The following is a 25836-nucleotide window of genomic DNA, read 5'->3' as shown; positions in this document are numbered from 1 at the left end:
TCAGTATTCTGTGATTTAATTGTTGCAATTTCCACTCAGAATCTTGTAAATGAAGTGTCTAATTGGAGAATATACCTCTAATCATCTTTGTTTTCTTTCCTTTGCCTCATATTCTCTGCGGATTTTCTTTTGCAGGAGGTCGGCCTCTGGTAATGAAGACTTTGAGCTGATGAAATGGGGTGTTGGACTGCCCGGCAGACCTCGTTGCATCTTCAGAGCCTCTAAAATCAGTTCAGCTGAGGTCGAGTGGTTGGGGGTGGTAGAGGACATCTCGAACAGAGAGTGCATGTGAGGGCTAGTTCTGTCTAAACTGGTACACACTGTACTATATTGCCAGAAAGCAAAACTTTCCTTTCACTAAAATAGTGAAATGAAGTGAAGAGAAACATTTGACTGACATGACTTTCTTCATAATACTGGGCAATCTGTCAGCTTCCTGCACGAATGCAGCACACAGTGGGCTGCAGCTGAATATTTCATGGTGATGATGGGCTGTATATTGCGCTGCTCAAATAAGAATGTGGCCACTGCAAATGCTTAGATTGAGTTTTGGTTGCGGAGGGAAATAACATCTCTTTATGTCCTGATGGGTGAGACATGAGCGTGGTCAACCGTAACCATTTCGAAAATTTTGATGGGTTCATTGGCAATGTGATTGCCTGCTGTTGCTTCAATTGTAATGGAGCCCTGTGCATGTTTGGTACTTTTAGAAGCAAATGTTAATTTCAGCCTGAGGGCATGTAATGACAAATGAAAGTGGAAGAGAGACTCTATCTGCTGCTGCATTGCTGTCTTTTCCCCCTCTGCTGAAATTCACATGAATGCCATTCCCCACCCTCAGCTCTATGTTTTTCACATAGGTCACATTTTTCTGGAGTCTGTCTGCAAGGTCAGTGCTGTATAGGTAATGGTGAGGCAAGGCCAGGCTTTTCTATATTCACTGCACTGATGGTCTCTCACCCCTGAGGGCAGTCTGTCCTTCAACCCTGTGTCCTCTACGACTAGGACTGTGCTCTTCTGGACAGAGTTCTCAGATTTATTTGTTCTGGGATCTGCTGGAGCCGCTCACCTAGCTCGGGGGTCACTGCACTGAGTGCCCACTGTTACCTTCACCCTCCACATCTTCTTGAGTTCTTCTCTCAGGCCTTGGTACGTCTCCAGCTTCTTGTGAATCGATGTCTCGTTCACTCTTGGCATACAGCTTGATGTCATCCATGTAGAGGAGGTGGCTGATGATTGCTCCATTCCATAGACAGTCTTGTCAATGATCTCACTGAGGGGGCTCAGACCGATGCAGAACAGCAGTGGGGACAGAGCATTTCCTTGGTAGATCCCACACTCCATGATGATTTGTGCTATAGGTTTGAAGTTGGCCCCTAGTGCTGTTCGCCAAATCCCCATTGGGTTCCTGATGAAGGCTCTGAATTTGTACAGTTCTAGGCACTCCAGGATCCAGTTGTGACAATATCAGGAATAATGAGCATGTTTATGCATGTGTTTTTTTGTGTTATAACTAGAGATGGACCGATCCGATAGTAGGTATCAGTATCGGTCCGATACTGACGTAAATTACTGGATTGGATATCGGAGAGAAATAAAAAATGTAATCCGATCCATTAAATATCAAAAAAGCACCTCACAAAACTTGCGACACGGCGTAACTCGGCTCATAACCGTAGCACGTCGGAGCAGTGTGCGTCATGTGATAGAGCGGCTGTGTGTATTTGTAGCCTTGCTACCAAACCAGCATTTCATCTCCGAGGAAGTTATCCCAGAGAGAAGTAAAGCAAGTGTGTAAGTTCATCTCTGAATGTTTGTAAAGCGTTCCCATGTTAAGCTTAACAACCGATATATGGAGCGACTGCCTCTCTCTCTCTCCCTCACCTTCCTGCGGCTACTTCAATCATGAAACTGCTTAATGATCAGCTGATCGGCTTTTCTGTCGAGAGTCCGTCTCTCTTCTTTGTTTTTGGCCCACTTTGCACCAGAAAGAGGAAACCAGCGGCTGAACAACAGCAGCACCTTTAACCTTGATAAGCTGCTGTTAGAATTTATTGAATATTACTTTCTACACCAGGATCCTTTTCTACGTAGCTGACGGCTGGTAACTGTGCAGGGGCGGATCTAGCAAAGTTTAGCCAGGGGGGCCGATAGGGCATGAACAGGGAAAAGGGGGCACAAAGACATACTTTTTTTTCTTATTCTCATTTAAAATGTCTAGCTTGTAATAAATAATTATCTGAATCTTACACCCAAAGTTTTAATCTGATGTAAAATGTATAGAAGTCCATTACTGTATATAGTAACTGTTAAGTCTATATACCCTAGTAAGCTATAGTACTTTTTCCTTTGGGAAGATACCATCTGTGCAGTCTGCAATTCTGTAGAAGAAAGATGTTGAATCTATTTAATTATTCTTGAAAAATAATTTATTTCTGTGCATTTTTTTTCACACTGCATCAAATTAAAGTTGATTACATCGATTAAGCATCATGAGGTGGAGGGTGGGGGGTGGTTCCCTAATTTCTTTTGCTGGGAGTTTGCAACCCTATTAGTTAGGTTGCTTAATATTTCTGCTAGGTACTCTTTAAAATACCAGAATAGGGAGGATGGAGTAGGTTTAAGTTTATTAGATTGATCAGTGTTGCTGAACTATGAAATATTTTGGGCGCAGTGTATTTTTTACATACAGGTATAACAGAATAGCTTTAGTGTTGTTGTTTATTTAAACTTGAGTATGAACTTATACAAAATGCAGCAAGATATTAAAAAAACAGTTTTATTGATTAAAAAACACACTATATCGGATTCATATCGGTATCGGCAGATATCCAAATTTATGATATCGGTATCGGTATCGGACATAAAAAAGTGGTATCGTGCCATCTCTAGTTATAACCCCGACTTCAGGTTAGCAGATCAGGCTTTTGAGGTAAGGAGGGAGAGGATTAAATGTTATTAAGATGCTGGTGGCATTGTCTCTTTCCTTTGCGTTTTCATTTCTTTGGTGCAGGGAACCCCTTCTCTGATGATAAAACAGGTATCATCCTTCATGTCTTGAGTCTGGAGGTGCAAGCACGAATTTAAATGTCCGTCCACAACACGTGAATGCCTACCACTTCTCTTCTCTGCCTTTAGTGTGCTATACATGTGGCTGGTCTCTAGCCACATATTCCACTACCCGGTGCCTGCTCGTGTAGATTTTTAATAGATTAATAAGAATTTCATGAGAATTGTAAGAAATAATAACACACTATTCTGTGTCTATTTAAGTAAAATATTCTTTTTTCTCTTAAACACCCTCAAAATATGATTGACTGGACCTTTAAAGAAAACCTTTCAAATCTAGCCCCATGTTTACTTTTGTGCCTCACTAATTTCTAAAAAGACACCCACAAAACACGATGCACACACGCATCATCGCCCCAGGGCAAACTGTTACTTTTTTAACTGTTACGCCCCAGGGATTTCTTAAGTTTTTGTTTAGCACATTTAAAATTCAGCGTATTTTAGTTGATAATCAACAGAACAATTAGCAAAGCTGGGCGAATTTTAACACACTAATTCAAGGTGCTAAAATGTCCATGCCTGAAAATATCAGCATGGTAATATTATATCTATGTTAATGTAGCATGTGGATGCTATCATAATAACATCCACATGCTATTATGCCACGTATAGAGTAATAGCATTATTCTGTGCTTGTAAGTGGCTTGCAGAGCAACTAGCCTGGTTTTTATTTCCTTGTCAGGCACTGAACATGTTTTAGACCCATTTAAAAATATATCTAAAATGATTTATGTAAAAAAAAAAACAGCTTTCTGATTTTCTGGGTTTAAAATATAATTCTACTACTATAATATGCATTGTTATTACAGATGTGCTGCCGAGCAGCATGTAACTAAAACGATCTCCATCTGCATCATCTAAGTGATGAGACACATTAATGAACCAATAATTGTGATCTGGTAATATAATATTTATGATTCTGTGGTTACTTTACTTGTTTTTATATTGAACATTTTTTACAATTATTTGTGGAGAATTATGATGAAATATAAAATTAGAATTGATTTAAATTTACTTCTCATGCCAAGCAAGCTGCTTTGAGCACTGCCAACACCCTATTTAAAAGAAATTCCAGCTTTGTACTCCACAGCAGATGAGATGCTACACTATCATATCAAATCTGTAGACTCAAGAGTATCAAGCGATACAGCGCACACACATGAGGGATGGATGGGCCTGCAACCCAGTCCTCGGTTGTATGGTTCTCTCTGTAACAACAGCGTGACTCACACTCCGAGCTCCGCCGCCAGTGGAGCGTATCAGCCTACCATCTTCACAGGAAACGCTGGCACAGCTCACACTTTTCTATCCCATTATGCACATACATGCACTTGCTAATAAATCTAGCTGCTCAAATCAGCCACTCAAACATGAGCTCAAGGTGTAAGGAGCATGTTGACAACTGGGGGAGAAAATAGTCCCTGTGATGGCACGGATGTTATATGCAGGCATGATGTGTTAATGATTTTGCCACAGGAAGAAAGGAAGAAAGGGAGATATTCTTCAAACATAACACACAATATGCAGTTCCTGTAGTTGCTTTTATTTTTTTTAAAAAGAAAAAAAGTTCATTTATGGTTATAACTTAGAATACAAGAGGTATTGTAGTGCAGTGGTCAATGTAACCATTATAACAGAGGCACCAAAACAAAACAAACAAACAAAACAAAATGTAATATTTTATCATGAGCAGATTGTTGGATGATGAGTGTGTCAGTCCGACAATAAAATGCAAAAAAAAAAAAAAAATCAAACATCAGACAATAACTGAACTAAAAGCCAAATGTGATCAAAACAAACAAGAACAACTTGTGACCAACAATGAATGTGCACTGTGTGTGTGTACTGTCTCGATCGGAGAACATTAGGTGTCTTTCATGTTGCTGTGTGACTTGGGAGACAAGATGAGTCACACTCACAGCTGTGATTCATCTCACCAAAGTAACACGATGTACTCATACGGGCATAAACACAACTCTCACTATCACACACACTCCTGCACATACTCACAGCTACCTCAATACAGCATCTTATAATAAGATTATATAAATACTTTTTGCAATGTACATTTAACTAAAGATGTGATCCTCTTCTAGTTCAGGTGATTTTGACTTCTTCATGTCTAAGCAAAGCATTGACGACATAAGTGACTCAAAATGTTACTTTGACATCCAGCGTATTACACAACAATCTTGGCCTTTTTCACCAAATGTTAATCTCATTTCATATCCTACTGTAATGATCATAGCAGATGAATATATTTATGTATATTCCCTAACTCTTTCTACTAATCAATTGATAAAATTTACTTTACTACTTTATGGTTGATGATCCTAAGGTACCATCATCATCAACATATAAACTTATCACAAAAAGAAAGAACATTTGTAATTGTTTGACTATTTCTTTATTGTAACAAAGCTTCTATCGGCCTCCCGCTAACAATCACTTGAACTGGGCAAACTGAGAGACCAGCAGCTTGTTTCTGGTTTGTGCATGCGCATTGTGGATAAACCACGGGTGTTTTTCTAGTAAGCTGATAGGAGAGCAGCCCTGTTTTCACTGCTCCGAGAGTTACAATCTGAGCTTCGCATGGAAACACAGCTAGCATTAGCAAGTGGACGAGCCCCAGTTATTTAGCATCATAACAGATGAGTAGCATCTTGCTAACAGCCTTGGCCAACATATGTGATGTAGAGAAGATGGAGTGTGAAAAAGTTTTTAATAACTCCTTTAGAACATTAGCAAGAAAAGCTGTGATGACAACGGAGAGGAGACAGATGCCTATGAGACGTCTATTTAATAAATCAGATATGTTTTACAAGTTGTTTTGCCAACACTCCACCTTCATTTTTCATTATTACTTTGAATCACCCCTGTAGATATCGACAGTTAGCCATGTCACGCGCTGTTATATTGTTAAAAAAATCAAGAAGTAGATGTAGTTACGTGGTCTTTACACATAGAATAGGCTCTGCTCGCCTTTCTGTAAAAATCACAAGATGTTACTGGATCACGTAGCAGAAATGAACTTCCTTTGTAGGGTGTCTTGCACAGAGTGAAGAGCTTTACTGTCTGGGAGGGGCTCAGAGTAGAGCCGCTACTCTCCAACATCAAAAGGAACCAGTTATGTTGGTTTGGGCCTCTGACTAGCGTGCCTCCTTAGCGCCTCGAGCCAGGTTCAATTGGGATGAGACCCCAGGGCAGACCCTGGACACACTGGAAGTTAGGTCTCCCTGTTGCCTTGGGAACACGTTTGCATTGCCCCAGAAGAGCTGGAGGAAGTATCTGGGCATGAAGGCCTCACTTTCATGATTATGTCTTTTCTTTTTGCAATACCATTCCCCTCAACTATAAACCATATTTAATGCTAATTAATACATTTTAACATTATAATATGCTATACTGAATGCTGTAAATACTGTAGAAATTTTATTAGCAGGTAAGCTTTCTCTGATTATTCTTGTGTGAGTATTTACAGTAGATCTGTAAGCAGAACCTAGCAAAACCAGTCAAAGTAGGAAGTGTATAAAGTGCTACAGTTTGTTAGCATAGCCCTGGTTCCCTCAACCAAACACTGGTGGATTTTTCTCATAGGCGTTTGGATTATTTCAGAAAATAAGCTCTGAGCTCTGTAAGATCGGTTTCATGTTGTTCAGGAAAACAATCTCCACAAATTAATGCCCAAATTTTTGAAAGGTAAACTTTTGGCACTTGCCAAAATAAAAAGCTAAAAAAACAGATTTATATGTAATCACATTAATAAAGGCTTTTACATTGAACACTTCCATGTACCTAAAACTAGTGAGACAAAACGTTAATTTTGGCTGCACTCACAAAGGGGTCAGCAAAGCAGGTCGATCTGTGTTTGATACTGACAGATTTTTACACTGGATGCCCTTCATGAAGCAAACCCTGAGGCATTTGTGTCTCCTCTCTGGACTGAACTGGGATCTGTTGCTTGTTAGGTGAATCTATAAACCACCAGATTCCACCCAGCAGCCCAGACCATATAGAACAGGAATGTTCAAAGTCTGGCCCGGGGGCCAATCGTGGCCCTAGATCAGATTTTATATGGCCCCTATACCCTACCTTAAAATGTATTATTTATCTCATGTTAAAAAAGTGTAATTTCTCTTTTCATCTCATGGTGGCAGCACCATAATGTTTATGTTTAAAAAAAAAAAAAATAAAAAATGCAAGAAGGACTGTTGGCCCCTGGGGGATTTTCCATTAATGAATATGTTACTCTTGGAAAAATGTTTGGACACCCTGGATATAAAAGTTACATATTTGCATTATGTTAACTTTGTTACCATCCACATTCTACTTTTCCAACATTTTCCTTTATGCGTGGACATAGCGGTTTCAGACTTCCATTTGCATCAGTTTTTTTTTACTTCTATGGAAGTACCAGTGGTTTGGCAGACAAGCATACTACAACAGCAGATGCTTGTCAAAATGCAGGTGGTTGTAACTGGCAGACCTTGACTATGAGACTCTCTGTAGATCTTGAAGTCTTGGACTTAACTTGATCATCATCATTGTAGTATTTTAGATACATGATAAACTGGGAAGCACTGCCTGCTCAAATGGTAGTGACTTACAAAAGCTAGGCTAAGTATAACCTGGTTTGTAGAACTATCGATGCATAAATTATAGAAGCATTTACTGAGGTCACAGATCAACTGAGCCCTAGGGTTGTTTTTCCCATCTTTTCTTTTTTGGCATCCAGAGGAGTCATTGCCTGCTGGCCATACAAAACATGCCAATATCACTTTTTGGAGCCAGATGCTATATTTCGTCATATGAAAATGGAGAATAGGTGAGGAAGCCTTTCTAGGCAGTGTACTGAGCATCCTCAATAAAAATAAATAAATAAAATAAAATACATTTTAAAAAGCTGCAACACAATCCAGTGTATATCAGCCAAACTGCAATGGACCCTTTGCAGGAGCAGGTTAGTGGGGTTTATTTTATTGTCACTATATTGTATCGTAGTTTTTCCATGAGATGTGTGCTGACTGTAGGAAACTAATGTAAATAGCTTCTAAATAATTGTAATGTCAAACATCATGTCCACCTCATGGTTTGGAAGTGGCTGACAATCACCAATTCATCAGCTTAACAAGAGGTGGGAGTATCAATATTAATAGTATCAATACCACTGCTGGTATTGGTATTGGATTGATACTAATGCGATACGATACATTGTTTCTACCCTGTAAGTTCAAATATACCTCAAACATGGACTACGAAAAATGTCTGAACCTTTTAGTGTTGACTGTCACGTCTCTTTTGTTTATGGCCTATAGCATGTTTAAACATTTAAGCAACAAAAGTCGACCCAAAGTGCTTCAGAGACACGCACACTAACATTCCAGGTCTCTAAAAAAATCCACTTTCAAAATACATGAAAAACTCTTTTTTTTTCAGATTTTTTTTTTTTAGGCATTTTAGCATTTGTGTATTACAGTGCGAACTAATAATTGTGGAAAGTAAAATCAAAGTGATTTAGTGGCCATTAAAATGTGTGATGACTCATCTCATAAATCACCACACTCTGATCTCCTCTACATAATTTGCCTTTACAGGTTAAAAGCACGAGTATCTATATTGGTATTGGCAACAGTGACCTCATATTTATTTGTTATTGGATTAATACCAAAATTTGCAGTATCACGCAGCACTGCTGACAGAACCAAAGGGGCAAGTGACAAAGTGAACAAAGTTGTGCTGTATCTGTTTGTTGCAGACAGACAGTGTGCTGTTAGAGGTGTTAAAGGGAAGCAGGCTGCTGCTTGTCAGTGTAATGTTCAGCTCTAGTTGGAGCTCGGCTCAGTCTATCACTTGGAGAACCAAAACAATTTCCTAAAAGAGGCTAAAAACAGAATATTTGCTTTGTTTAAAAATAAATAAAATAATTAGTTAAAATGGGTTAAAAGTAACAATAAGCTGTTCAACATTTAATACCCATCAAAAAAAGAAAAGAAAAAAACTTCTCCTTAGTAAAAGTGTGTAGAAAAGATCCATAATTTTATGAGTTTAAAAAATAGCAATCCAGACTCATTAGACTTGACTTTGGTTTCACAAACCTAATCTAACTGTTTTTATTTTCCTTTTTTATGATTTATTACACCTGGGCTTAATAAACACACACGAGTGCACTCTTGGTTGTATTTGTTGCCTAGCAGCATGCGCTATCTTGCTAATTTGCCCTTCACAGACTGTGGCAATTATGAAAGAGCATTCCAAAGAAAAGGCACTTTCACCCACATTGAAATAATAAAATTAGAACATCAATAGAGTCGTGCAGTCAGCACAAGACCACCGACTGCTGAGCAGCTTAAGTTCATAACAAACAAAAAGAAGGAGCTGAACAGGAAATAAATCATTGTTCTGATTCAGGGAGCTTTCCTTCAGAAATCAATGTGAAGAAAAAACTGGAAAGACATCCTGGGCAAGCCAAAGAACGTCAAACCAGTGGGATTCTTCTTCAGAAGACATCAGCATACAGCAGTCTAATTCTTGATGCTTACTGGTTTGATTGACGTATGTAAGGTTAAACAAGTATGTCACACTGACTCAAAATCTCTTGTTCAGATCATGATTGTACATCCTGTGGATTGCTTCTGCCCCACCTCTCCAAGACTCTCCTTCTTGTAAACATGAAACACAGTGGACACATTTCCTCTAGTTACAAGCTCCATAGAAACCACTTAGGTCATATCTCTATGCCTGCTTCCGACTAGGCATACACATACAACAAGTGAATAAGGGGTTTAAGCATAGATGGTGTAACTGCTGTAATACAGTCAGACATAATAGAGAGACAAGAAAATATGAATTATTCCAGTTGAAAGATAGCTTTGCATACGTGTCGCTGTGGCACAGATTTATTAAATGGATCCAAACACTTTAAAAATTCGGTATGCAGATCACAAGTTTATTTTGGTGATTTTCTTTGCACCAGTGACACGAAACCCCATTTTACTCCATTATCTTCACCATAACCAGTAACACAACAAAACAATGAAACAGCAATAGTAACACTCAGTGAAATTACTCCCATTATATCAGGACATCGGGGTTGCTCTTTTTTTTTAAATACTTTTTTTCTAGGTTGTACTCTATTTTCTGAAATTTGAGGACCTAATCAGACAGGGGGCTTCTAAGGTGCCAGTGCAAATTCCTCTCACCTCAGCCCTTCACCACTCACTCGCTGCTACTGTGTCCGCCTGTAAACAAAAAATCTGATTGGAGTAAAAATAAAGAGAAGGGACGTGAGGGACCAATCAGAAAAGGGTCTTTGTTCGGAGTTCAAAATAGAGCACTTGAAGCCCAACTGTTGCCTGGAGACACAGATTGCAGGCAATTACGCAGCCAGATTACAGTGTGGAGAAGGGAGGTGATACTGTCAATGGAGCACAAATTACTGCGCGTCTGTGTGTGTGTGTGTGTGTGTGTGTGGGTGAGAGTGCGTGTGACTGTGTTCAACACAGCAGGCTGAGCGTATGTGTAGATGTGTGTAGCTGCAGGTACATAATTGTTAATGATTCTCTTTATGAGCGGAAAGCCAGGTTTCACGTGTGGTTCATACAACATCATCACCATAATCACTAAGTACTTTGAAAGCCAGTACCACTATTTAAAAAAATACAAAATACAAGGCAAAAACAACATGAAATAGGAGGAATAAAAACATACATTTTCTAAGAACTGAGTGTATTTTCTTAATGCTAGTGGACAAACACAGTCTACCCGGTCAACAGCTATGTCTCTACGCTGCACTACGAGGTGTTTAAGATAACTACGTGCCTCATGGTTCAAGTCTTGGGGCCTAAAAATACCTCTACAGCTTATCTTCTCTGAAAGCTTTTGAACATATTAAACAAAGAGAAGTAAAGATGGAGGCGGTAGATGCCACACCACATTTCTGGATGTGGTAGGTGGTCAAGAAGACACACTTATGTTCATGCTTATGACTTCTTTTCATTTTTTTGACAGCATCCAGCCTCATATTAAACACACAGGCTTTCTGAAATACCGCAAATGTACTATATGTTAGATTACTGAAAATGAGGTCACATGACACCTTGTCTGAAGCCCTGATGACAACCCTAAAGATCGGCATAGTCAGTGCTGGAAAGGCCTTGAACCTGCAATCTTTTCACTACAAGGAGGTGATAGCTGTGAGCTCATTGGTTCAATCACTTGTTTTTTTAGTCATATTGAAAAGAGCATTAAGTTCATTTAGTAAATTATGATCATTTTAAGTTTCAGAAAATATTATAAAGTATTGGCTAATGGCTTGTAAGCGTGCAGTTTCCTGGTCAGAGCTATCAATCAGTGGGCACATCCAGTTTGAAAACACCAAGATGCCAAAAGTGCTCATCTGGAGGCTTGGTGAGGTCACGGTATGGACGTCCATCTTTTATCATGTCTACGGTTCAACAGGATCACCACACGGGTGTGTCTTGTTCACTTTGTTATTTTTGCTCCACACCAATGACTATTAACGTTTGGACTGAGGTTCATAGCAGTGCTGTGCAATACAAACACATTATCGGTCCTATCATTCTAGTATCGATCCAGCAACAACACCAGCGTTGGTATCGTTGGTTGAAGATTTGGTGATTATCAGCCTCTTTCAAACCATGAAGTTAACCGTGGTCCAGCTTCAGATAATCTGTCAGCTTGTGTGATGACATATACTCACTCAGGAACAAAAGAGGAGCTTTCTCTCATAGCTTTCTGTCTCTGCACCCACTTTCATCGAATCCACAGCTACGCCTAGATAGTGAGCCATTACAGGTACCTGGGCATCATTCTGAACGACAAAATGACACTGAATAATTTCATGTGCAAAAAGCCCAATCATGAAGCTGATTGAAAATGTTTTATTCATCAGCTCTAAATAAACAATGATTTGTTGGTTTGGCAGCCTTGGTGCAGATAACAAAAGACGGTTGGAAAAGAGTGTTAAATGCTCCCAAAACACTGTTGGCACCGAGTTGAATGACATATTTGTAAGATCAGAGCCACTCGGAGGGAAAAGGCCAGTCTGGCCAGACCCTCAAAACTCTCTTCATGCTTCATGCAAGGCTTCGCCCCTTGCCGCGGGGGAGGGGAAAGGATTTGGCTCGTCTTTCCATGAAGAGACTAATCAAATAGATATTTCAGTTTCTATCTTTTAAAAAAGTAGGTTTGTAATGTAAATCTGAGTTGTTGTTTTTTTAGTTTTTTCAACATCCTCTAATGTATTTACGCGTTTTTTTCACTAAATCATAATATATGTGGGTTTTCTTGACTGGTGCTTGTAATCAAAATCACATCCCTAGAACTACAGAGAGGCTAGTCAATCCATCCAGTCCAATCCAATCAAACAGCAGGGGTCTGACTGTAATACTGAGGTGACAAAACAGCCTCCATCTGAACAATCTGCATGTTGAAATAACACATTTCCGTTGACAGAGGTAAGACAAGAAGTTAAGACCATGCAAAAAAAAAAAAGGCCCCAGGACTAGAACAAAAGCCTTATAGCTCAGTTGTGATCTTTTTTAAGAAGCGGGCTGCACATTTTCCACCTTCGACAGAGTAAAGGGCACCTTCCCCTCCTCTGAACCAGGTGGCTTAGTGACCACATCCCTAACATCCTTAAAGCCCCTCGACTTTGACCCACACTCTCTTCTCCCTTCCACTCCCCCTGGTCTGTGGGACAGCCTCTCTTTCAAGTTGGCCTTGGGGAGGATCCAAACAACAACCCCCATTGCAGCCAGGGCAGAGCCGAGGCAGGAGAGCCCAATCCCGGCTGTGGCGCTGAGATGCAGCCCCTTGTTAAAGCTGATGGCCTGCGTGTCCACGAAGAACAGATCTCCCTCTCCGAACGACTCGATTTTGGGAGGAGTGGAGTAGCCGACCGACAGTGTGGCAATACCTGCAGTCAAGATGAGGACACCCAGGGCCAAGGACACCTAAGGGTAGACAGGGTAAAGAATGGAAGTTGAGGTGGTCATTTTTGCAGATATGGCTATTTCATTTTTGTAAAGGTGGCCCTGTTTGCTCAGTGCTCTTCACTACTTGTTAAGAAAGGTCATTTTGTTGTTTGTAATGCAGAAAAATCCCAATTGCCACACGTGCTGACCTGGAATCCCGCTGCTTTACAAATACCAGCACATGACTGCTGTTGATCATGAAGAGACAGTTTAAAAATGCACTGTATGCACTACATTATATGAGTAAAGTCGCAGGGAGAAGTTTCTGCATTTTCTACCTAAAACATCAGCTGAATTTCACCTTAAAGTAGAAGAAAAACAATGATTAAAAAAGTATAATATTTGGCCGTTCATGTATTTGGGAAAATGATGCAACATTATACAAGCCTGAGAGCACAAACCTCTGCCAAGGCAGCTTACTCTCTGGGCAACATTTACTTTTAAGGGAATAGTATTGTGTTTTCTTTCCTTTGTGCTTTAAGATGTTTGCAGTGCACTAAAAATTAGACAAAGACAGCATGATGGATGTATACTTTAATTACACAAACATTATGTAGGAGTAGGTAATGAAGAAAACTAATAGATAAATAAATGGACATGACTTCAGCTTATCAGATAATATGATTCTACAGTTGATTTCTAAGTACATAGGCAGCTCATTCTCTTTCTCTTGACAATACTTTCTTTGAAGATGTAACATATTTTGCGGTAAATCTGAAAGAAAAAAGTGACATCAGAGGTCCAATGTGTCATGATATTAAGAATCCCATGCAAACAATGGCAGTAAGAGACATAATTTTAAATAGTTCTTTATATCATTATTGTCTTTTTGACCTTCAGATCGGCCAACTGACCTTGAAGGAAAGGTCAGAGTTCAAATATGACATTAAATCTGAAACAATAACAAACTGAAACAAACTTTCTATATTTTGACAAAACATACCAAAAAAATATCATATTTTTTTGTTAGTTTTCAAAATCATTAGGTTGACTTTGAAGACCCTCGTGGATGTAAGCCAAATTTTAATAGATTTAATAGAAACAAAGTTTTATGAGAATTCATTCAAAACTTTTTGAGCTATTGTGTTTACAGACAGAATGAAGCATGCAAGCGCTACATTACCTCCTTGGTTGAGGTAACAACACATTCAAAGTGTTGTTGATTCTCAACAGGCTGAAAAGGGTTATAAAACCATTTATAAAGACTTATAAAGACTCCACCGAGCCATCAGATGGCCCCGCCCCTCCCTGAGCCTGGTTTTGCTGGAGGTTTCTTCCTGTTAAAAGGGAGTTTTTCCTTCCCACTGTCGCCAAAGTGCTTGCCCATAGGGGGTCATATGATTGTTGGGTTTTTCTCTGTATGTATACGAACCAACAAGATCAAGATCAACAGAAAGTCACAAAGGAGCCCAGGGTAACAGCTAAACAGCTAAAGGCCTTTTTAAACACTAGCTAATCTTTTTTATCAGTCCACCATCAGAATAACATTCAACAATAATACTACAGGTCACCTGGACAAGCCAGAAGGCTGTTGGAAAAAATATTTTATGGGACACATCAGACCAAAATAGAACCTCCTGGTTTAAATAGGAAGGCTCATGAGAAAAGAAAACACAAGATTACAACATGACAACCTTATACCATCTATGAAACATGGTGGAGGTAGTGTCATGATTTGGGCTCATTATGCTAAGTCTGACAGCTTGTTATCAATGGAACAATCAGTTTTATGAAGTATACTAGCATGTTGTAATTGAAAATGTCCAGACATTTATCTGATACCTGAATAAAAGAATAAATGATAAATAAATAATTTGCTTTTAAAAGAAGGAGTCGAAGTAATGACCTTAGCCCACCAGAAATGTTATCTGTGATCTAAAGCAGGGGTGTCAAACTCCAGTCCTCGAGGACCCGTGTCCTGAAACTTTTAAATGTGTCCCTGGCAACCCCTAACCCTACTTAAGTAAATTTAAATATATGTACATAAATGTAAGTGTTTGGAAAAATGTACTCCTAAAAGTACTTTTATTGCACCATGTTCATTCACTCACGAGCTGCTGTAACATGAATCAAATAGCTGAATTACCGCCTCAGCATGCAGTCACGTTCTATAGAGTCTTGCTAATGACCTAGTAAATTTATTTAGGTGTGTTGCAGCAGGGACACATGGAAAAGTTTCAGGACACCGGCCATCGGGGACTGGAGTTTGACACCTGAGATCTAAAGCATCAGTTTATACGAGAAACTAACTAGTATTGCAGAAATAAAGCACCTCTAGCCATTGGCCACTGAAAATATGTAATGACTGTTTAATTTCTGTAATTATACATAAATATATAAATATAAACAATATAGAAACTTTGCAGAGTTATTACACCAGTGAAGCTCACTGCTGGCAGCTGCAAACTGCCAGTAAGAGACACCATGTGTCACAGAGGTGACACATTCACTCCTCAGGCCACCGCGGGGCTGACAGTGACAAGGGCATCAATGTGTGAAGACAAGGGCTGTCCAGTTTTAGGGAAAATGTGGAAGAACTCAAAAGTCAACTCGACTGAAAAGCCAGTGAAGTAAAAATGTATATTGTTTTTAACTTTTCGTGGATTTAGCTGTAAAAGGACCACGTCTAAAAAATGTTTTACCTCATAAAAGCCTCATAAAAGAACATATCCACTGCATTATTTGATGCAGCTGTGAGTGAGGAGTCTTATAATGATCTCAGGTCAAGTTAATATTATCAATATTATTATTGGAATTAAAATTTTAGTAAAATTTTTAGTACCACCGTATAAGAGGAAGTGTAACACTTTATTGTGCCGCAGGAAACATTTGAAAACCGTGTCATGGTATGTGCAGAGAACAGTAGCTTTACCTTCCAGACTGCTGAGATCCACCACAGGGCTGACCTCTGGCTCTGGACGAACCCCCGATCCTCCGGGTCTCTCTCCCACATGGAGGAGGAGCACTCTTCATAGAAATGGTGCAGATAGGAACGAACCCCAAACTGAAGACAGCTTGAACCTGCCTGGAAGGAAGTTGTGACCAAAACGAGAGAAAAAAATCACATTTGAAATAAACACATGAATCATCGCAATTTTTATGGACAGAATTTCTAGGCGTAGCCAAGTGAAGAAAGGCTTTCACTTGGGTGGTCTCAGAATCTGATCTCTGCTTTTCACGGATGACGTGGTTCTGTTGGCTTCATCGGGTGGTGGCCTCCAGCTTGCACTGGAACGGTTCGCGGCCGAGTGTGAAGCGGTGGGAATGAGAATCTGCACCTCCAAATCTGAGGCCATGGTCCTCAGCCGGTAAAGGGTGGAGTGCCCACTCCGGGTCAGGGACGAGCTCTTGCCCCAAGTGGAGGAGTTTAAGTATCTCGGGGTCTTGTTCACGAGTGACGGGAGAAGGAAGCGGGAGATCGACAGATGGATCGGTGTTGCAGCTACAGTGATGTGGGCGCTGTACTTGTCCGTCGTGGTGAAGAGAGGGCCACTTCTCACCTTATCTCTAAGGTTATCTCTAAGAAGCTCTCAATTTACCGGTCGATCTACGTCCCTACCCTCACGTATGGTCACCAGCTGTGGGTAGTGACCGAAAGAATGAGATCGCGGAAACAAGCGACAGAAATTAGCTTCCTTCGAAGGGTGGCTGGCCTCTCCCTTCGAGATAAGATGAGAAATACAGCCATCTGTGATGGGCTCAAAGTAGAGCCGCTGCTCCTCCACATCGAAAGGAGCCAGTTGAGGTGGTTCGGGCATCTGACAAGGATGCCTCCTGGGCCCCTCCTGGGTGAGGTGTTCCGGGCATGTCCCACCAGGAGGATTCCCCGGGGCAGACTCAGGACACGAGAGATTATATCTCGCAGCTGGCCTGGGAACGCCTTGATGTTCCCCCGGACAATCCGGAGGAGGTGGCTGGAGAGAGGGAGGTCTGGGCTTCTCTGCTTAGGCTGCTGCCCCCGCGACCCAGCCCCAGATAAGCGGAAGAAGATGGATGGATGTAACTACAACAGGAATAAAGTGGTCATAGTTTCTTTTTTAGGCTTGCTTATTCTGTTTGATTTTAGTTTGTGATGTACTGACTTTTAATTCTATGGTGTCTCTCTACTGTTATTTTAACCATGCTGTGGTTTTGTTGTCTAATTGCTTGTGAGGTGTCTTCAATGTCTTCAAAGGTGCCTACAGGGCTCTAGAGTGCGACCAATTTGGTCGCAAATGCGACCAAATTTTTCAGTGGTGCGACTAAAAAAAAATATTTGGTCGCAATATTTCCGGGTAACAAAAAAAAAAAAAAAACATCTCTGCAACTCTCCGTGTGGTCAACAACAGACACACATTATGTCCCTATCGTGGACTAAACCAATCAGGTGGAAGAGAGAGGTGAGTAGCTTGAATAAAGTGATATCGATTCATTAACGGATTCCACACAAAGACGTAAACACAGAGCGGACCCGACGCATCAGAATCAGCTTTGTCTTTCTCGGCTTTCTCACCCGACGGCCCGAACACGGACACGCTGTCGGAGCTTAGCGATTCTGATGCGTCGGGTCCGCTCTGTGTTTCCGTCTTTTTGCGCTGATTCTGAGCTGCAGGTTTTGTCTCTCCAACCAAAATTCGCTGAGCCAAAAAGAAGCAGCAAACTACGCTTCACATTTGATCAATGTCGTCATGAATTCCCTCTGACTTTTGCTGTTTTGCTTCCACCACGATAAAAATCACACTTCATGCACAGCTCTCTCTCTCTCTCTCTCTCTCTCTCTGTACTTCAAGAACAGTTTCCCGTCTCAAATCTCTGTTTTCTGCATTATCCATTTGCTTATTACCCACCAGTCTACCGTTGTTTACAGCGCTGTCGGCCGCTGTCTTTTTCTTTTCTTTTTCTTTTTTTCACTTAAATGACCTCGGACAAGAACGCCTAATTTCTGCTGTTCAATACTGAAGAAATTTAAACTTCTTAAAATTATGCAAAATTGCAGAATATTGCAGAATATTATATTTTTAAGGTTATCTGCTATAAAAAGCCAGACCAGGAAAATCTGCTTCATGTTTTTCTGTGTTTTATTCTCAGTTACTTTGACACAAAGGCATCTGCTGTGATGTTCACAATTCTGATGAAGTCTCATGTGTATCAGTATTGATAAATGATCAGAATTATAATATTTCTGACTGTCTGAGGCTAAATTGAATCGAATCAGGACTTTGAGAACCGGAATCAAATGGATTATAGAAATCAGTGATGATACCCAGCCCTAGTGAGCAGCCTAGGCCTGAGAGAAGTGGATGTAGCTGTGGGTAATAAGAAAAGATGAAAAGAACTATTGATAACTTTTGTGTTAAGTTAAGGCCTGATCCGTCTGAAATTCATAGCCAGCTCTGACACGGTGCCATCAATCTTTGAATGCTGAAAAAACAGCAGTGTATGCAGAAAACACATTATATGCTGCAATAAATGCACTGCCCAAGTGTCCCCTCTCCCCACTGCCTTTCAGCAGCAGGCAGCAGCAAACAGATCGTCAGAGGAGCCAAGATGATGATTAAGTTTAACATTTTCTACAATATTGACAAAGCAATTTAAGCACAAGTTTGTTAGTTAATAACTTAGAAATGAATATTGTCTGTATGGACTTCCCCCCAAAGAAGGTGCACATGTAAAACTGTGGTGTTAAGCGATGCGGTTGAAAAATTTGAGTGCGCCTAACTTTTGTGCCGGTACGCCTAAATTTTTAAAGTTAGGCGTACCGGTGCACCCATGTCAAAAAGTTAGTCTAGAGCCCTGGCCTATAAATAAAATGTATTATTATCATTATTTCAACTCTAAGTAGTTATTTATCAAAACCCAATGTGATACTGCATAGCTACATAAGGCCTTAAAAGTTCCTTCTACACTATGCATGAACTAAGCCAGTGGAGCAGGCAGGACATCTGGATCTGGATTATTTTGTGGTAAATTTTTTTAAGAACAACAGGACAGTGTCTCCCAATTTCATCCCATCCATCCATCCATCCATCCATTCGCTTCCGCTTATCCTTTTCAGGGTCGTGGGGGGCGCTGGAGCCTATCCCAGCTGTCATAGGGCGAGGGGGGGGTACACCCTGGACAGGTCGCCAGTCTGTCACAGGGCCAACACACAGGGACAGACATCCATTCGCACTCACATTCACTCGCACATTCACACCTAGTGGCAATTTGGATTATCCAATTAACCTATCCCCACAAGCTGCATGTCTTTGGACGGTGGGAGGAAGCCGGAGTACCCGGAGGGAACCCACGCAAACACGGGGAGAACATGCAAACTCCACCCAGAAAGACCCCGGCCTGATGGTGGAATTGAACTCAGAACCTTGTTGCTGTGCGGCAACAGTGCTAACCACCGTGCCACCATTATGACGGTCCGGTGGAATCTGAAGCCTACACGCCAGCCTTCATGAAGGGATTGGTCTTGAAAGATAATTTTTTAAAGAACAACAGGACAGTGTCTCCCAATCTTTCTTATTTTAATTTAATATGTTGGTAAAACATTTTCATGCAGATTCGCCCAGAACGTTTTGAGTTGTGATACTAACATACAGACAGACAAAGAGACAAACTCAACCAATCACGTGAGCTCCTTGGCGGAGTTAATAAATACATTAACATTCTTAAGACTTAAAGGTAATTAACACTTTCTGCTCTTCTAAACATAAAAAAAACATTGTGCCTGCTGCAGGATAAAAGACATGTGTAGACAGTAGTCCAACCAGGAATGCAGCTTTTTTAAATGCAAAGGACAAAATATGTTTAATCCCAATTATCAGAACAGTGTTTGAAGAATCTGGAAATACTTTCTGAACAATGCTAAATTTATGTTTGTTTGTTTTTTTACATTTCAATAGTAACTCTAATACTGAGGCAATATATGAGAAGTGCAAACTTGTTTGGTATATATTTTAATGTATATTAGTTGCCAGGATATAGTTCTCAATCAATCAGCCACAGTGCCAAAGTAATTAGCGGGTATGTTCAGACTATTTTTGCTGCAACTTTGTCATTGTTACACTGACTTTCACGCAAACATTCTGTTTATGAGAGCTTCCTGTCATCTGCCAACTCCAAAAACATTACTTCAGCTGTAATCAGATCAGAATGATCACCCGTGTTAGCGCAGCTCACCTCACTGCCGGAGGATTCTCCTCCCGAGCCAGAAGCACAGGCCTCGGAGCACAGAGCCATCTCTCTCCTTGTACACCTACAATAAAGATAGAAATTCATACGATAAGAATGGTGATACACAGCCAACCGTACTTCTGGACAGACTGATTTGTGTACATATCAGCTGTCTGGCTGTGAACACAGACATTGTTTATCTGCTGAATATGGATTCCCCGCAATAAAAACCTTCCCTCCCTGCAGAGACTCGTCATAAATCCTTCACCCGTGTCTTCAGGTTGCCCCAGTTATTGTTGTCGCATGTGAACGATTGACGGCCACCGCGGCCCTGAGGTGACTCTATCACCACCCACGGATGAGTCACACATATGCAAGTGCGTGTACACTGTATTCATGTCCCTCTGTTGTTATTCTCCTAAGGCTGTTTGGTTGATTTATTTCATTCTTCAAACTGTTTCCCTGAGCTGTGCACAAACGCCAGATCTCAGTCTGTAACACAGCAGCGGTCTAATCTGACTGCAGTGTCAGTCCTGATGACTAAATTTGCAATGAGCAAATGATGGAAAGAACTTCCTGTTCAGGTAACATTAGATTATTACCTTCCTTTGCTGCTTAAGCTGAAAACAATGAGTTACTAATAAAAGTGATCCTATATACCACATCTCTGATTGGGCTCTTTATAGCTCTAAGTTGATATGATAAAAATAAAACTAAGACACAAAGAATGGTAAAATGGCCTGTATTTGTATAGCGCTTTACTTAGTCCCTAAGGACCCCAAAGCGCTTTATACGTTCAGTCATCCACACATTCACACACTGGTGATGGCAAGCTACATTGTAGCCACAGCCACCCTGGGGCGCACTGACAGAGGTGAGGCTGCCGGACACTGGCGCCACCGGGTCTTCTGACCACTACCAGTAGGCAACGGGTGAAGTGTCTTGCCCAAGGACACAACGACCGAGACTGTCCCCAAGAAAGAAAGAAAGCAAGCATGCTGGAGCTGAACATGATGTACAGCATGTTTTTATCTTATCCTATGTAAAGCACTGAGAAAAAGGGTTTTGCAAAGCATTTGCCTACATTTTCTTTCAAATAAACAATTCAATAAGGGAAGACTTTACCAGCCAAGGGTCTATTTTTATGGTTTTATCTTTCACTGGAACAATTTTCCCTTAATTGATTGTAAAGTTGAGATAGTTAGATGTATATACCCCCTAAAACACAAATTCAGAAAATAACAAATACATAGTTTTATTTCCACCTTTACTTTTAAATGTGCCTGCAGAGCAGTGATTACAAACGAAATACATTTACTAACCTTCACATTTGTGGCAGCGTCTTTAGACTTTAGACTGTAGAGACTTTAGAACTTTTATTGTCATTGTGCGGTTTCTTGCACAGCGAAATTGGGTAGCTGGACCACAAAGATGCAAAAGTAAAGAAAACAATATACAACAAGGAAAAAAAGCTATATATGTATACATATATGTGAGTAAACTATATACATGGTGTATGCATAGAAGCATTGAAACAGAAACATTGTGGGGCTGTATACAAGGGCACACTTTATCTCATACTATACTCACATAACAACTATAGTTACTGGTTATTTATTATTATCCCACTTTTTCGTGTTGCAATATTAAATATAATGCTATAAAATACCATGTCTGACTTGATGCAGTATTAAAAATCTAATGATATACAGGTGTATAAAATTGGAGCGCTTATATTTTCAAAGTTTTAGCTACATTTGGAATGCTGGGAAGTTTAATTTTATATTAGCAAAATTTTGATTGCAGGACTTTTACTTGTAGTGGTGTAGTTTCACAGTGCTAATGGTGTTTTTATTTATGTAAGGGAGCTCAGTAGTTCATTTACCACTGCTCAATAATTCAGCTCTGCTTTAAAATAAAAAAGCCACTCATAACACAATTAATAACTCAAAGTTTACTGTTTGTTCATTTTGATTAATTATATTTTAATACACTGATGCTCTATTAGTTTTAAATAGGAACACTTTGAAGCACTAGTAAGGTCAGAGCAGATCTACAGGAGCCACTTCTGATTAATCCCACTGTGCTGAAATTGCCTATAATAAAGCCAGAGGCGGAGAAGAGGGCACCCCTGAGATAGTCCTCAGTGAACAGAGTTAAAGGGCTAAACTAAAACTAGACATTGAAAGCAGAGTTAAACAGAAATCTTCATGTATGTATAAGGATTGTCTGGTTGTGGTGGTTGATGGCACGTGCAGGCCTTTTAAAACATACTAGTTTCAGTTCTAAGGCCCAACTTTTACTTTGAAGGCTCCCCGTTTTTTGTTGCATTTTTTCAAGTTTCAGTACCACTTGGTGGTTAATCAGCGAGTGTTTGGAGACAAGTGGCCATTTTCCATAAAAACTACAGGCAGGTGCAGCAATGTGCTAGTGATAAAAGCGCTCACAAGGAGGTTTTTGGTTCATCACCCTATTTGTGACTAAACCTTCAGCAACGTGTTGGGAAATAGACATTTTTCCTCAGAGCAGTTGTCAGGGATTCACTGACTGGCCCCTAGTGCTGTCTGACTGAGGCCTAAGATTCAATGAAAACTTTTTAAGAAAAACTGACAAAGCAGTCCTCTATGTACGTGGAAGCCCACTGATATTCTTCATTATAAGTTCTCAGATTCAATTCAGTTCAGTTATATTTATATAAAATGTAAATAAAATCCCTGCAACAGTAAGGAGAAACCCCCCAACAATCACTTAAACACCTATGAGCATGTGCTTGGGGGCAGTGGGAAGAAAAAAAACAGGAGGAACAGGAGGAAACCTCCGGAAGAACCAGGCTCAGGGAGGAGCAGCCATCTGCTGTGAACAGTTGGAGGTGAGGGGTGGAAGACAGTGGAAGGGAGCCAGAGAATAACAATGACAGCGAGAGAAAAGTGAAAAGAGGTGAAGAAGAAATAGTGCATCATGGGAAGCCCCCAGCAGCCTAGGCCTACTGCAGCATAACTAAGGCAGATTTCAGGTTCACCTGATCCAGCCCTAACTATAAGCTTTATCAAAAAAGACAATTTTAAGCTTCATCTTAAAAGTAGAGAGGATCCCAAAACCAAACTGGGAGCTGGTTCCACTAAAGAGGGGCCTGAAAGCTGAAGGCTCTGCCTCCCATTCTACTTTTAAATACCCTTCGAACCACCAGTAAACCCACAGCCTGGTTTAATGGGGGTGATATAGTACTACGAAAGCTTTAAGATAGGAATATTCAAGCCTCTGTATGTGAGGTTTTTATAGCCTATATATTTATTTATTAACTGTTTACCAGTCCGCCTATGTACTCTCCCACTATAAGTAACCAGTAACTTTACCAGAGATAAACACATCCCATAGAAAATACCTTTAGTTTCAGATTTTTGTTATTAAACTTATTATTTACTTATGATTTAACCCAACTAAACACTTATTGTTAAAATCAGAATTGAACACTATTGACCTTGCTTACTGTTCTTACTACTGTTGTTGTTGGTTTTTAATGGTATGGCCTACATAATCAAAAGGGTCGTTAAAACAAGGAGCTGTCCATGGTGCTAGTAAGTTTGTCTCAGCTTTCCAGACTCACGAGTTAAAAAAACTAACACTTTTTATCTGACCATTTCTTATAATGCTAAAAAGAATGCAACAGGCTATTTACTGGAGCACACCGATGCAGGAAATATGATTTCAAATTCATTGAAAGCTCACATTGAAACAGGAAAAGGAAAAAGGTCGCACTCATTCTCGCTGCCAACATTTCTTCATAACAGCAGCAACATAAGGCACGGCGGTCATTTCAACTCACAGACGCAAACTAACCGCCGGCACTGAACACCAGTGAGTCATCGCGGCCATGGAGCCTCTCAGTTCATTTCACACTTTTTCTCCATCGCACTTCATCTGCGGCGATCTTTCTCTTTCCTCACAGCCTCCTTCTTTTGCTCTAACCGACTTTACAAGCAGTGAAGGACTCAGTCTTACCCCTCCTGGCCGGAGAGCTCGAGGTTCTCACTGGGGATCCATGTGCTGTCGGACCGCTGGATCTCCAACGCTACTGTTGATGTGAATCAGCCGAGGATAGACACTGAGCATGCGTGAGGATGGAGGGGAAAACAAGACTTAATTAAATATGGCATATGCTAACCTATGATTTCTCATTTTTGGGAACGATGTTGAGAATTTACCCCGCTGTTTTGTCTAATAAAAATATGGAAACATCTGTCCTTATAATGAATCACATGTTTTAACCAGATAACACGATTTCATCTTTAAAGTATGAGTGACTGCGGACCTTTAACTTTCTTCAAATAATTAAATAAATCATGAAATCATGAGGAAATTAAATCCAAAAAATTCAGTAAAATTTACTGAAATCAATATTTTATCCCTTAGTTTATCTTGTTTTGTTTTTTTTAGTATTAAAAGGAACTCCATTTTTGAAAAAGAAAATACTGTATGCCTACATATACAGCGAAAGATTAAACATGATCCTTTCTGAACTTGTCTGGGTGCCACAGATTCACTACCTGCCTGAAGAGAGAAAGCCAGATTAAGACCCTCTATATAATTCTTCCCATTCTCATAGTGGAAGTTAAGCACTGTTATCAGTTCAGTTGGGATGAGCTGTCTGAATCTTTCCCCCCCGGCTCATTTTGCACCTGTCTAGATGTTATCCTTTTGACGTTTGTTTAGTCTGAAGGGCTTTTTGCCGCAGGTGCTTTAGGATTGCTTCAAACTTTTCTTGACTGACCTCATCTTGAACCTCTGTCCTCTCCAAACTGCCTCTGAGTAAAGAAACGTTTTCCACAAGGCATTCTGTGTTTATCTGTTTCAACATAGCAATTCGATTGCGACATAATATGTTAAAGAAAATAAAAGAAAAAATCTTAGTCTTTTTGGTGTAGAAGAATTTGATTCATCTAAACCCCATTCAGCACTTTTGAAATGAACATGAGTGAGCATGAGTCAGCGAGCATGAGCAACAAACTTAGTGTGGTCAGGAGGTAGAGAAGAACGGAGAGATAGGACATTTTATATGAAAATCAATGGCAATATTATGTGTACCTTATACATTACACACTTTATACATATCCATTATATGTATGTTACATTTACAAGTTTAGACATGTGTACGGTACATGTACATTTTATGTGTACATTGTTGAAAATCATCTGTACCTCACGTGTGCATTACATATACATTATATGTGTATGTTATTGGGATTACATGTATATTACATGCAAGTTACATGTGTACATTGTTGAGATGGTTACATTGCAAGCACTTTACCTGTATGTCACATGTGTACGTATGTGTACATACTCTACAGAATAATATAGATAGTTCATGTATGGTTGTAGGTAAATTTGTTGCGTTCCCTGTAAAGGTAGCTCAATGTTTAATTTTATTTATTTTAGTGTATAACTAAGTTTAGTTAATTGGGTGTTTTACTTTTTGAGCTCCCCTCTTTGAATCCCATTGGTGAACAGTTAGGCCATGAGAACACCACTTATGGCTCTCGGATGAAAAAGGGCAGGGGTTGATTTTCTTCGCAAGGAATTCTGGACAATTTGTTTGTGGCTGTTTCACCATTATTTAAGCCATCAACAC

General features: G+C 40.1%; 1 protein-coding gene across 1 annotated transcript; it reads right to left on the bottom strand.

The window, feature by feature from the left end:
* Positions 1 to 9994: 9994 nt before the first annotated feature.
* On the bottom strand, positions 9995 to 24279 carry nrsn1l (neurensin 1-like). The gene is made up of 4 exons (XM_031741746.2): positions 24207 to 24279; positions 20214 to 20289; positions 15937 to 16089; positions 9995 to 13043 (listed from the first exon to the last, which is right to left on the bottom strand). The coding sequence occupies exons 2-4, from the start codon at positions 20271 to 20273 to the stop codon at positions 12630 to 12632; spliced, it is 627 nt and encodes a 208-aa protein (XP_031597606.1). The 5' UTR covers positions 20274 to 20289; positions 24207 to 24279; the 3' UTR covers positions 9995 to 12629.
* Between the last annotated feature and the right edge of the window lie 1557 nt (positions 24280 to 25836).

The sequence above is a fragment of the Oreochromis aureus genome, linkage group 22 (assembly GCF_013358895.1).
Source record: "Oreochromis aureus strain Israel breed Guangdong linkage group 22, ZZ_aureus, whole genome shotgun sequence".
NCBI classification, from domain to species: domain Eukaryota; kingdom Metazoa; phylum Chordata; class Actinopteri; order Cichliformes; family Cichlidae; genus Oreochromis; species Oreochromis aureus.
Note: the sequence above shows the minus strand (reverse complement) of the source record. Positions and strands in the feature narration are given on the sequence as shown.

Coding starts and splice junctions, on each gene's coding strand:
- nrsn1l (XM_031741746.2), bottom strand. CDS start 20,273: ATGGCTCTGTGCTCCGAGGCCTGTGCTTCTGGCTCGGGAGGAGAATCC. Junction 16,090..20,213: donor GAGAATCCTCCGGCAGTGAG/GTGAGCTGCGCT, acceptor ACTTCCTTCCAG/GCAGGTTCAAGCTGTCTTCA. Junction 13,044..15,936: donor GGATCTCAGCAGTCTGGAAG/GTAAAGCTACTG, acceptor GTCTACCCTTAG/GTGTCCTTGGCCCTGGGTGT.